General features: G+C 38.8%; 1 protein-coding gene across 2 annotated transcripts in view; it reads right to left on the bottom strand.

Annotated features, from left to right (window-relative positions):
* The window catches only part of LOC150082990 (uncharacterized), a 389,813-nt gene that overhangs the window by 133,878 nt on the left and 243,499 nt on the right, over window positions 1-12,436 (bottom strand). For both annotated transcript variants that reach the window (XM_090376961.1, XM_090376963.1), the window contains exons 12-13: window positions 12,180-12,257; window positions 5,627-5,682 (exon numbers count right to left, since the gene is read on the bottom strand). In XM_090376961.1, the coding sequence (XP_090233087.1) occupies window positions 5,627-5,682; window positions 12,180-12,257 (134 nt within the window). The remainder of the gene's footprint in view (window positions 1-5,626; window positions 5,683-12,179; window positions 12,258-12,436) is intronic.

Here is a 12,436-nt window from a genome sequence, read left to right as displayed (position 1 = left end):
TTGTAATCAATGGATACTACTCTTCATGGACTAATGTTATTAGTGCAGTTACCCAGGGTTGATGTTGTGCCCATTGTTGTTTTCTATATTTATCAATGACACTGACAGGTTTAATGTCCAAGTCTGCAGATGACACAAAGGTTGGCAGGATAGTTAGCATTAGTAGAGGCATATGAAGCAAGAAAGCAAGCTTATACAGTATCAGCCAAAAATAAAAAAAAAAAACCTTCCCATTTCACCCATCCATTCAATCCAAATCCAAATTTTGTCTAGTTCTGCCTTGAATTTATTTAAGCTGTCACCATGACAGATGGAAGTTTGTTCCAGCAATCAACCACTACCTAAAGGAAAATTTCCACACATCTATTCTACAATTGTCTTCCCTCAATTTGAATTTATGTCCCCTCAGGCAATTAATCTGGGTAAGAGGGAGAATCCGACTGGCATTGAGTGTGATCAAACCATACAAGGCCTTATACACTTCGCAAGTGCCTAGTCACCAGATGCTGCAATTTGCAGAGTTTAACCTCCCAATCGACCACAAGCAATCTATGTTGTGCAGACACACTTTCTCCGTTTATCACCTTGCTGTTCCTCATTTCCTTTAGATACCTCCTACGGCACATGATATAGTCAATCTGGCTTGTCCTTTCCCCACTCTTGTAGGTTATAAGCTGGCTTTCTTTCTTTTCGAAGTAGGTGTTAACTACCCAGGTTGAATGCCACTGAGTGTTCTACTATCCTCTCCCCTTCTCTATTTCTTTCCCCAATACTCCACCTTCCATACACTCTTCCTTCCTCTCTCTTGCTTCTTCCTAAATGTCCATTTAAATCACCTCCAATAATCAACCTCTCTTTCTCAGGTATTGTCATGACCACTTGATCCATTTCTATCCAAAAACTGTCCTTTTCTTTTTCCCTGCATCCTACTTGCGGGACATACGCACATACTATTGTGGTCAAGTGTCCACCCATTTCCAGTTTGATGCTCATAATCCTATCACTCCTTCTGTTAACCTCTCACACACTCCATCTTTTAACTCCTTGTCAACTACAATACCTACTCCATTTCTTCCTCTCTCATCCACTCCCCTAAAGAACAACTTGTACCCTTCACCGAGCTCTTTCGCTTTATTTCCCTTCCACCTTGTCTCTTGTAGGCATAGGATCTTCACTCTTCTTCTTTGCATCAAATCCACAATCTCTCTACTCTTTCCATTCATCGTCCCAATGTTCCTATTCTAACACTTTTCATCCTCTTCTTCTTCTTCTTCTCTAGCTGGACTAACTTCTTTAACTGAACCCGTCCTTTGGTAGCCCTGACCCTTTTCGCAGTTTCCGGGCGAAGTGACTGCACGCCGCTTATGGGGTATGCCCTAGCCATTTCACATCTATTTTCCATCATTCTAACATTTTCTTTTGTTTTGGCCGGATGCCCTTCCTGACGCCAACCCTCACCATTTATCCGGGTTTGGGAGTTTTAATTATATATAATTTAACATCCATGTAATCATTTTGCCATTTTATTAAACTGTCAAGTCAGTGGAAACAATATATTATTAATACAGTATTTCATTTATTATAAGTGCTACAGATCAGAAAATGACAATTTGCTCACCTAAGATAGACAGGGATTTTGCCTAGTTCATTTGGGAAATTTTCACATTCTCTATCACGTTACAAAGTATGAGCTATAGCCATTTTACAGATCATGAGAAAATGATCACTATTAAGAGTCTTCACAGATTTTCCATTCAATGAGTAGGGAATAGAAGAATATGTCAATAGCTGTTGTTGTTGTTGTTGTTTTGGTTTTTAGGAGCATTAGCAACTAAGGCCATATTGCTCCGGGGATATGCAGTGGTCATTCCCTGACCTTTCCGCATTCTCTGTATTTGGTGGTGACGGGCTCGAACCCCGGTCTAATCAAGAAGTGTGTGCTACTGAGGCGCCAGCATGGCAATAGCCTGACTAGTGCCTGTGGAAAAAATTTAAATAAGTATGAATGCTGTTATTTATTAGTGTGAGAATTTATTTGTCTAACAGCTTTTATATCAGCAGGCCTCTGCATCTGCATAATGTGATTTTATGTCCATGGATTTTGAAAAGAAAGGATGGACACAGCACTTTAAGTAACTTGCTTTGACTGAAGCAGGCAAATTTGATATACTGAAGGTCAAGATTATGTGATGTGTCAGGACTAGATTGGCATCTTTTCATGTCATGATTCATTTTGTTTGTGTTACATTCTGACCTTGTAATTACCGGACTATATCTCTTTCAGAAAAGTTATAGATCCCATTCAGTGATCACTCCCTTGGAGATAATGATAGTATTTGAATTGGAATTCCACTTAAAAAAGAGAGCTTTGGTTGCAGAGTGCTTTGGGAAAAAGTTCTCAGTCACCCGAATACTTACATTCGGTAAGCCTCCTGTCTGGAGGTTAGCACTGGTATTTGCAGAGGCAAATGATACAAGAAGTAAGCTTATACAGCAACAGTTCAAAAAAAAAATACTCACCTCATCAACCCATCCCTCCCTTCTATTAATTTGTCTAATTCTTCCTTAAATTTATTCAAAACGCCCGTGAAATCAGATGATATTCATTCCGACAAGCAATATTTCTGGCTAAAAGCAAATTTTCATATATCTATTGCAACCAACCATTTTCAATTTAAATTTATGTCCCCTTATGTGTTTAAGTTTACTTAAACACTTCACATCAGGTCTCCTTGCAGTTGCATTAGTTCCAAACAATGAAATTTGCAGAACTGAAGTCTTTCAGTAAGAGTACCCTTTTGTGTCCTTGGCTGATCTGATTGCTCCACTCTGAACTCTGGTCTCTCATTCAGAGAGATCTATATCCTTCATAAAATGAGGTTTCCAGACTTGTATTCAGTACTGAAGATGAAACCTAACCAATGCATTATACAATGGGATAATCACCTCTTTGTCCCTGCTTGCAAAATTCCTATATCATTGCAAGAACCCCATGAGCTGTCTGGGCAGCATATCTGCACTGCTCAGTAAACTTCATACTAGACAGTACAATTACCCATACGTTTGTTTCATTTTTCACCACCTTGTATATGGTATCACCTAACTGGTATGTTATTCTGGGATTGATACTAGTATGTAGTACCTTGCATTTATCAATGTTAAACCTCAATTGCCACTTCTCAGCCCATCTGCCTAATTTTTCTAGGTTTTACTGCAGTAGTTCACCTTGATTGCTGTCATTAACCACCCTGATAACCTTTTGCAATGTCTGCAAACTTAAAAAATCAGCTTGTTATACTTTTTTCAATATCATTAATAAATATTGAAAATGATAAGATTTTTCACCATTTTCAGTAATGTTGCTGCATTTTCAAGAACTCTCTGAATGATAAAGGGAGAGAGCTTGCTCACAGACTGAGTAAATAGAGAATGTAATATCAGAGGTGTGGGAGGTTTGGTTTCTTGAGGGGAGGGTTCACAATTAGTTTCATGAATGTTGCTGTGTTAAGAGCTATGTTGTATGTTCAATGAAGATATTCACTGGTATTCATTTTTACTACTTTTAGCGCTGGGGGTTGGTTTACCCCACTCAAGTTATCAGCGCAACCACAGGGAGGTGGGAGCAACATTACAAGTGGCAAGTTAGGTTAGTTAAACAGAAAATAAAAGAAAAAAGGCATCTTTTCTTTCCTAATTTCACTTATCTCACAAAACAGAAACCAGCTGAATTTTAAATAACTTTAATTTGCTAACATTCAAGCTAAAAAAAAGAGGGAGATTCTTGGTTGGAAAACACTATTGAAACATGCTGAGATCACCTGACCATACCTGGCACCTGGGGCCAAGAGGAAAGATAGTTCTCCCTTACTAATGTCAGATGTTTGCATATAAATTTTATCTTGAAATACAATGTATGCTTGATCTGTTTGCATCTTTATGAAGATGGAACTGGTTACTCAAGGAGAGAAACATCGTGGAATGAGTGAAGAAAGGATCTTTCATAATTTTATCAAACATTAATAAGACATCTGGAAAGGAGGCACTGGTGGACGCTATATCGATGTGAAAAAATTAGCCAAGAGATACCCCCCCCCCCACACACACACTAAATACACACATGAAGCATTGAGATACATGTATAAGGTGTAGACTAAAAACTGAATTTGCTATTGTTGCCATCAACGATTCTAAATGAAACTACTGTCTTCAGCCATAACTGGAAGCATTTCTGGAACTTGTTTACCGATATCAATTTCAGAGCCTTTCATCTACACTACAGGACTTCTTCCAGAAAGCTCAAGAATGTATCCCTTTTGCCAAACTTTTGATACTTGGAAAGAGAAAGATATCAGAGGACTTCAAATCAGTGGCGGGCATTCTGCTGAATAACCACTGTTCTATTCAGCATCAATGACAGCCAGTCTTCTCTCTCCAAAAGAAATATATCTATTTATCTTGTATTAATAGCATCCCACCTTTTCACCAAATGATAATATAATTATCTAGAGAATCCAGGATTTAGCAGTAACAATAATTTTCAAAGCATGCTATATACTTCAGCCATTTTCTTATATTAGGATTCTAGTGGATTAGGATTCATTAATGCTGTGTTACAAGATTTTTACTGTCTCTCATTTAATACATCAATATTCTTGCTATACATTATTTCCTTTGATATGGGAAGATGCCTGATATATGCCATTTCAGATTACATTTAAAGCTATAGCCTTAGATGAGATAATCCAGTGGTTCTCAAAGTTATCTCCACTGTGAAGACAACATATCATGGGAAGGAGATGCAGGCGCAATTTGAAAAACACATGAATTGCAATATTTTTATAAATAAAATTCTGAGAAAAGCAACAAATATGTATATATATTTCTGTATTAATTAATTGACAGCAGAGACTGTTCTGAATAGGAACTTATAAACTGTCCGCAAGTTTCCAGTGTTCCCAAATCAAAGGTGTGGGATTCTGAGATTCCATGACAGGCACTTCAAATTACATCAACAGGCACCAGTTGGAGAACCCTTGAAACAATCACTAAACTTTAATAAATACACATGCCTTGATGAAACTCATTTCTGTGAGCATTTTCAGATTTATAAACTTTTTCATTAGACATAATACTGTTAGTGAAAGTCTGTGAAACTTGAACTTGTTCATTAAGAAAATATTTCAAAACACCTATTTTGAAATTGACACTTCACTAATCTTAATAATAAAAAAAAAAAAAAAAAAAGTGTGCTCTTTTAATAGTAACAGTGTAAACTTCTAAGCTTGTTTCATACTAATAATTCTACCTTTTCCAATTTAAAAAAAAAAAAACATTAAACAGGTATGTTCATAGCATATTAATTGAAGATGAAAAATGACAAAAGATTTTTGCTAATTAAATAAAGAGAAGGGGAGTCATATAAACATCTCAGACCGAGAAATCAAAAATAAAAATTTTTAAATAAATTTAAATTTATTTTACACATAAATTTAATTTTAAAAATTAAATTTAAATGTGTCAATAGACCAACAAAGATATTTACTATTCTTAGAAATATAAAAACTTTTACCAATAGAATTTTTCTTTTGCTTTATTTTATAAGTACAATTTAGAGTAAAATACTTACTTTGCTAGCTGTGTACTTAACAGTTCTTTCATATCTAACAGCTCTTTGGACAAATGCTAAATGAAATAAATAATTCATTGTAAATAGTTCAGCAAGCAGGCAGAAAAAACAAAACAGTATCAATTCAGATGCTTACAAGAGGGGGGAAAAAGAGAGCAAAGATGCCACCCCCCAGCATACTCAACCTCCCAAAGCCCCATACACCCAAACAACATCACCATGCATCCAGCTCCTATAGACCACAATTCACAGAACCCCAATCCTACCCAGCAAGAACAGACCTCATTTCTACAGCCAATCCCACCACCCATTTCAGCACCCCCTCCAAAAGATCCATGGGCCTCCCAAAACAAGGTCTTCAAACTTGCACATAGAAGCAGCCAAAACACCTTCCTTCTCCCTCTGGCAAAGTTCCTGTATATCATCAACAGAACCTCATGAGCTGCTCCAGCAGCCCACGGCATTGCAGAGAACTCATGCCAGACTGTACATCCACTCCCAGCTCCCTACCAGATTCCACCACAATGAACTTGTTGGACACAAATGGTATGCCACTCTGGGAACACCATGATCCAGAAGCAGCATCCTGCACCAATCACTGCTAAACCCCAAATACAACTCTACAGCCAATCTTCCCAACTTATCCAGATCCCCCTCAAGCAGCACTCTGATCACCATCACCAGTTGCCACATTCACCTCTGTATCACCAGAAAACCAAGACAAACCTGAAACCACATTAATGTGACTGATAAACAAGAGGTTAACAATGACTCCCATGTAACTTTACTGATCACACACCAGTCCATGAACAGCAGTGGTTATCTACAACCACCCTAACCCCTCTTATCCACTCCACAACCATCCCTTTATAAATAAATAAATACTTTTTATTGCACAATGAGAGAAATTGAACAGTCTTGTACAAGTCTCCTCACAGTCATAACAAACCAGTGCTCTGATGGCCCACAACCCCACCCCTATTAAGATGATCCTGCACCACTCCCAACCAATGACTTCATCACTCTCCTTGGCACAGAGGTCAAACTATTAGGTCCACAGTCATTCACCTACCTCAAAACCACCCTTAAAAACAGGGAACACTCCTGCACACCCTCAATTAAGAGGTAGTTCCCCTGAATCCAAGGATGCTTCCCCCACCACAGCCAAAGGTCTCGCCACCTCTCCTGTAGTATCTCCAAAGCAAGTAGATAGATCTCCCCATTATCCCCAAGCACTCTTCTTGGCCCATCTGCCTAATTTTTCTAGGTCTTACTGCAGTCACATAAACTGATTACTGTCATTAACCACTTCTGCCAAAGGTGATAATGCGCACCATATCAACAGGCCCGAACTGTACAGGAGTGGTTCGAGGAACACAGTGATGATATCACCAATCTTGATTGGCCTTCAAATTTGCCTGACTTCAATCCAATAGAACACCCTGAAGAATGTTCTGGAATGAGAAGTGAGGCACATGGACGTGCAATCATCATCTGTTCCAACATGTGAGAATCCTTGCAGGCAGCATGGCTACAGATCCCTACGGACATCTTCAGACATCTAGAGAAGTCAATGCCTAGGCAGCTAGCAGCAATTATCCGTTAATATTAACAGCAGCCCAACACTGTATTATATAGGCAGTCATAATTCAGTGATCACTGAGTATATATACACACATGCACTTATTGTCCTCATCATCTCCATCTATCTGTTTGTCTGTCCATCCATCTGCATGTAAAAAAGGGACTGCTAGCTTTATACAGTCTGTGCAAGCTTTGCATGTGTTGTTATGTAAAGCTTTTGAACATGTACGCACATGCACAAACATATACAGGGTGATTCACTACCAGTGCGACAAAGTTGCAGGAGGTGTAGGGGACACAAAGACGAATCAGAATCACATAGCATTGCAGGGTCCGAAATGGCTTCGTCATGCGAGAGGTCACGTGAACAAAGAAGCAAAGAAAAAGAACAGAAACAGCAACTCATTAGTGTAACAAAATTCATTTTAATGACAAGTTTTACATTGGCAAAAAGCCATGCTACAGAAGGTGTTCGAAAGTTCGACCAGAAGCAGTCACACAGGCTTCACAGCGCCGACGCATGGAATCTCTAACGTTCTGGAAGATTCCTGGCGTGTCTCGAATCTCCCCGGGAGCTACAGAGATGCGAGCGAAGAGGTCTTCAACTGAATCAACGAGGGTCTCGTACACCAATGTCTTCATTTGGCCCCAGCAGAAGAAGTCCAGGCATGATAGGTCCGGCGATCTAGCAGGCCAATGAACCGGACCACCACGACCTATCCAATGCTGTCCAAATGTAACGTTTAGGTATTGGCGGACGTCACTGGTGTAATGTGGGGGAGCCCCATCATGCTGGAACCACATTGAGCGGTGCAACGACTGAGGAACACGTGCTTCTTCAATAAGTTTGGGCAGGACTTGCTGTAAAAAGATCAAGTATGCCCTACCGTCCAGACGAGGGGGAAGAAGGTATGGTCCAATGAGGTGGTCTCCAACGATGCCGGCCGAAACATTCACAGAGAAACGGCGTTGAGTTGCACGTGTTCGTGTACCATGGGGGTTCTCCAAAGCCCGCAAATGGGCATTATGCCGATTGAAGGTTCCCTCTCTTGTGAAACTTGCCTCATCCGTGAACAATACGGACGCAGCAAATGCGCTGTCTGCCGCACTCTGTTGAAGAAACCAAGTAGCAAAAGTCCTCCGGAGTGGATAATCCGCAGGCTCCAATGATTGGACGCGTTGCAGATGGTATGAACTCATTTGGTTTGTTGACAGTATCCTCCATACAATGGATTGGGAAATATCCAATCGTTGGCCTATCGCTTGAGTACTCGTACTCGGATTGCCTTCTGCAAGACGTAGGACATTCTCCTCATTGTCTGGCGTCCTCGTTGTTCGCTCTCGATTCATGGTACCTCTCGTGAAACAACCAGTCTCACGTAACCTTCTGTGCACACGTGCGAAAATCGTATGATGAGGAGGATGCCTGTGCGGGAAATGTTTCTGGTACAAGCGCAGAGCGGCGCGCCCATTACAGTCCACAGCTCCATACACGAGGTGCATGTCGGCCAGTTCAATGTTTGAATACTCGTCCATCCTACTGCCTCGGGAACCAGTTCGCAAATGCTGACTTCCAGTGGGATCAGTGTTCACGCGACCTCCCGTTCAACGTCCTCTACCGCACGACGAAGGCATTTTGGACCCTGCAATGCTATGTGATTCCGATTTGTCTTTGTGCCCCCTACACCTCCTGCAAGTTTGTCGCCCTGTATGTATAATCACCCTGTATATATAAGGAGAGAGAGACCTACAAGTATATGGAAAAGCATATTAAGCTTTTACAGTTGCAATTAAAATGAATCTGGGATTACTGTCACCCAAATACAGTACCTTGCACATTAGCCAATATTAAACTTCAACTGCCACTTCTTAGCCCATCTGCCAAATTTTTCTATATTTTGTAGCAGTAGCATACCCTAAATACTGTCATTAACCACACTGCAAAACTTTGTATCATCTACAAATTTAAATATCAAACCAGATATGCATTCATCAATATCATTAATAAACATAAAAGACCTCTACACAAAAGAAAACAAAGAAAAGAAGACCGAGCACCAATTCCTGTGAAACTCCCCTAATAACAATGATCCACAAAGAGAAGGAAGTGTACATTGATAAGCACTGTCTTCTTCCATCCATAGCAGTAACTTGCCCTTAATGCCACACTCCAATTTATACAACAGTCTTTTGTGCACAAGTGTAGGAAAAGCTTTTATGAAATCAAAGTATACAATGTCAGAATTGTTTTTTGCACCCAGTTTTGAAGGACTTCATTCTGCGTAATAGTATCCAATAAGGCTGATCAGACAAGATCGCCCTTTAACAAATTCAAGCTGTTTCTGCAGTATAACTGCATTATAAGTTGAAGAGACATCTATAATTACTTATGTCAGTCTTTCATCCCTCTTTATGAATTGGGGATACATTCACAATCTGCAGTTTACAGGAACTCTAGTGAATCAAAGGATGCTCACACAATTAAGACTAAAGGTTTGCTTACCTCCTTTGCTGCCTCCCTCATTATATCTAGATAGATCCCACTACACTTTTAACATTTAGTTTCAGCAATTTCTCTTCTGCTTTCCTCTTGGTTATCACAAAATCATTTAACTCCCTGTCAGAATTTGATAAACTTCTGTCATTCCCACTCCTAAAAAATGCCTCCTCTGTAAATGTAAGATACCTATTCAGTCTGTCAGCACAGCAGGATCATCCACAGTTAAACCATTCATATCTAGTGGACCAACATGATTCATCTCCTTGCTTCTAATGTTTACACAAGCAAAGAAGTCTTTGCTACTTTTCTTCGTACTCTTTGCCAGAGACTTCTTATAATCTACCTTAGCTTGCCTAAATTCCTTGCTGACTTGATTGTAGATTGATTTATATCTACTGTAAACTTCTGTATAGCCTAATAATTTATATGCACCACATGCTTTTTTTTTCCTTTTTTTTTTGGCGCATCGGCTTCTGTGGCCATAATGCACCTCCCAAGGTTTTTGCAGTACTTTGATCGAAACCCGAGGCGGGATTCGAACCCGCGACCTTTGGGCTGCCAGGCAGGCACTTTACCCACCCGGCTAGCCCGGTCGGCGCACCACATGCAATTTTCTTCTCTTCCAAGAGTTTCACTGGTACATCTGACATCCATTTAGGTCTAAACCTTGAACAGTATTTCTTAGTTAGAAAAACCTAATAGCTTCTATGATTGCTCCTCTCTATGCTTCCTACTTAAAATTTGCTGTTGGTATGAGCATTAGTCCTAATGCATAGAATTTAAAACTGTTTGAGACCTATGTGGTCACCTTTACAAAAGCAAAGGGCTTCCCTTTGCACTTAACAGTAGTTACACCTCTAAGTAAATCTCACACAATACACATCATTTAAATGTACTTATTCAGCTGGAATCTTCTAAGTTGTTTGAAGCTGATGGCAGCCTAAACATGATTCTGGCTTTGAGCCATCAGTAAAGACAGGAAAGAAGTCATCCAATTATTCAGCTTGATGAGCGGCATACAGTTGCATAGAAGTAGACAGAAAGTGGTGCATAGGCTTTGCCTCAGCCGTTAATGGAGAAATTGCATGATGGAACTCGAGCATTCAAGGGCGGAAGAAGGCACCTTGGTGAATGGGTATATTGTAAAGACAATTGCTTATATCTAAACAACAAAGGCAGTTTGGTTGCTTCAAAGTATAAACACTGGACATGAGATGTTCTAACTGCTCCAGTAGCAATGCAGATGGTTTGAAGGTAGATTGGATCTTGCCTTCTCAATGTACTAAAACATACACCTGAAATCCATAGTCCAGTTAGACTGAACAAGTGTAGATTCAAAGTGAAATGCAATGATCTACACTACTCCCCCAGTTGTGCACTTTGGATGTGTTGGATGGATGGCTCAGTCAGATGAATTGCAATTTCTTTTTCATCAAACATAGGTCCCCTGGGAATTTTGTCTCAGGTGAAGGTTCTGTTTGCAAGAAAAATGTACATAGTCTTCTGAGATGAAAACCTCAAACCATTAGCCATAGGAGTGGAGGTGGTCAATGGACTGCTGCAATTGTCTTTTAATGACTATCATGTTGCATGATTATATATAAAAATGCTGAGGTCATCAACAAAAAGGGCACTGTTCACAGTTAGAGAAAGTTTTACTGTAACAGAATTAACTTTGACAGCAAAAAGGTGCAAAGCACTGAAGAGATCTTTGGGGAACTCCTTCCTCTTGACAAAAAAAGGATGAGAGAGAACTAACCATACAAGAAATTGGAATAAGCAGTTTAATAGGAAATTTTTTATAAAAACTGCAAGGTGACCATTAAGACCAAGATTATAACTGCCTTTTAAAGCTGCAAATCTCCAAGCCATTTCACATGCTTTTTCCTTATCAAAGAAAACTGATACCAGCAGCTTGATTTTCAGAAAGGCATCTTGAATAAATGTTTCTAGTCTTACTAAACAGTTGAGTGTTGACCTGTTTCTTTGGGAGTCACACTATATCTATCCTGTAAATAGGTTTTTAGCTTCTAAATTCTACATAAGGTGAGCAATGACCATTCTTTCCAGGATCTAGCACAAACTGCTGGTCAATGATGGTAAAAGTTTGAGGGGTTTTTTTTGAAAAATTCTATGTGCAATTATCTGTAAATGAGCAATAATTCAAATAAAATTTCAGTTATAGACAGCTTTCTTATTCTACCCTGTATAGATAACAACTATCCATACAGAAAGAATAATGAAACTAAAATCTAGTATAAAATAACCACAACTTTTTTTCTGAACATCTAAAAATAGTGACTACATACAGAGAAGCAGTATCTTTCAAGAATTGAAGTATTTACAAAAAATCAGATAAGCTACAGTAATCCAAAATGTGAAATAAATTTATATATAAAAAAATGAAAATATATTTATAAATGAGTCAATATTATTTAATTCTTGGAGAATTTCAAATCAAAATTTTACCTGAGAATGAGAGTGAATTTTTTTCATTTGTATATACATATCTTCAAATTTTTGAACATCATCCAATATTTTTTCTACCTGTTAAAAAATAGTATATATATTAAGTTAAGACATGAGTTTAAATATACTGCAGTCAAAAATAGTTAATTTTATATTAAAGAAATCAGAAACTTAAATCCTACTGGTCTAAAAAAATAAAGCATTGTAATCAAACACAAGTATGCAATTTATGTCTATTAATCACAGTATACAATTTG

Source organism: Mastigoproctus giganteus, chromosome 7 (assembly GCF_048544385.1).
Source record: "Mastigoproctus giganteus isolate SK-2022 chromosome 7, ASM4854438v1, whole genome shotgun sequence".
NCBI lineage: Eukaryota > Metazoa > Arthropoda > Arachnida > Uropygi > Thelyphonidae > Mastigoproctus > Mastigoproctus giganteus.
The sequence above is the reverse complement of the archived record's forward strand: the minus strand, read 5'-3'. Positions and strand labels throughout refer to the sequence as shown.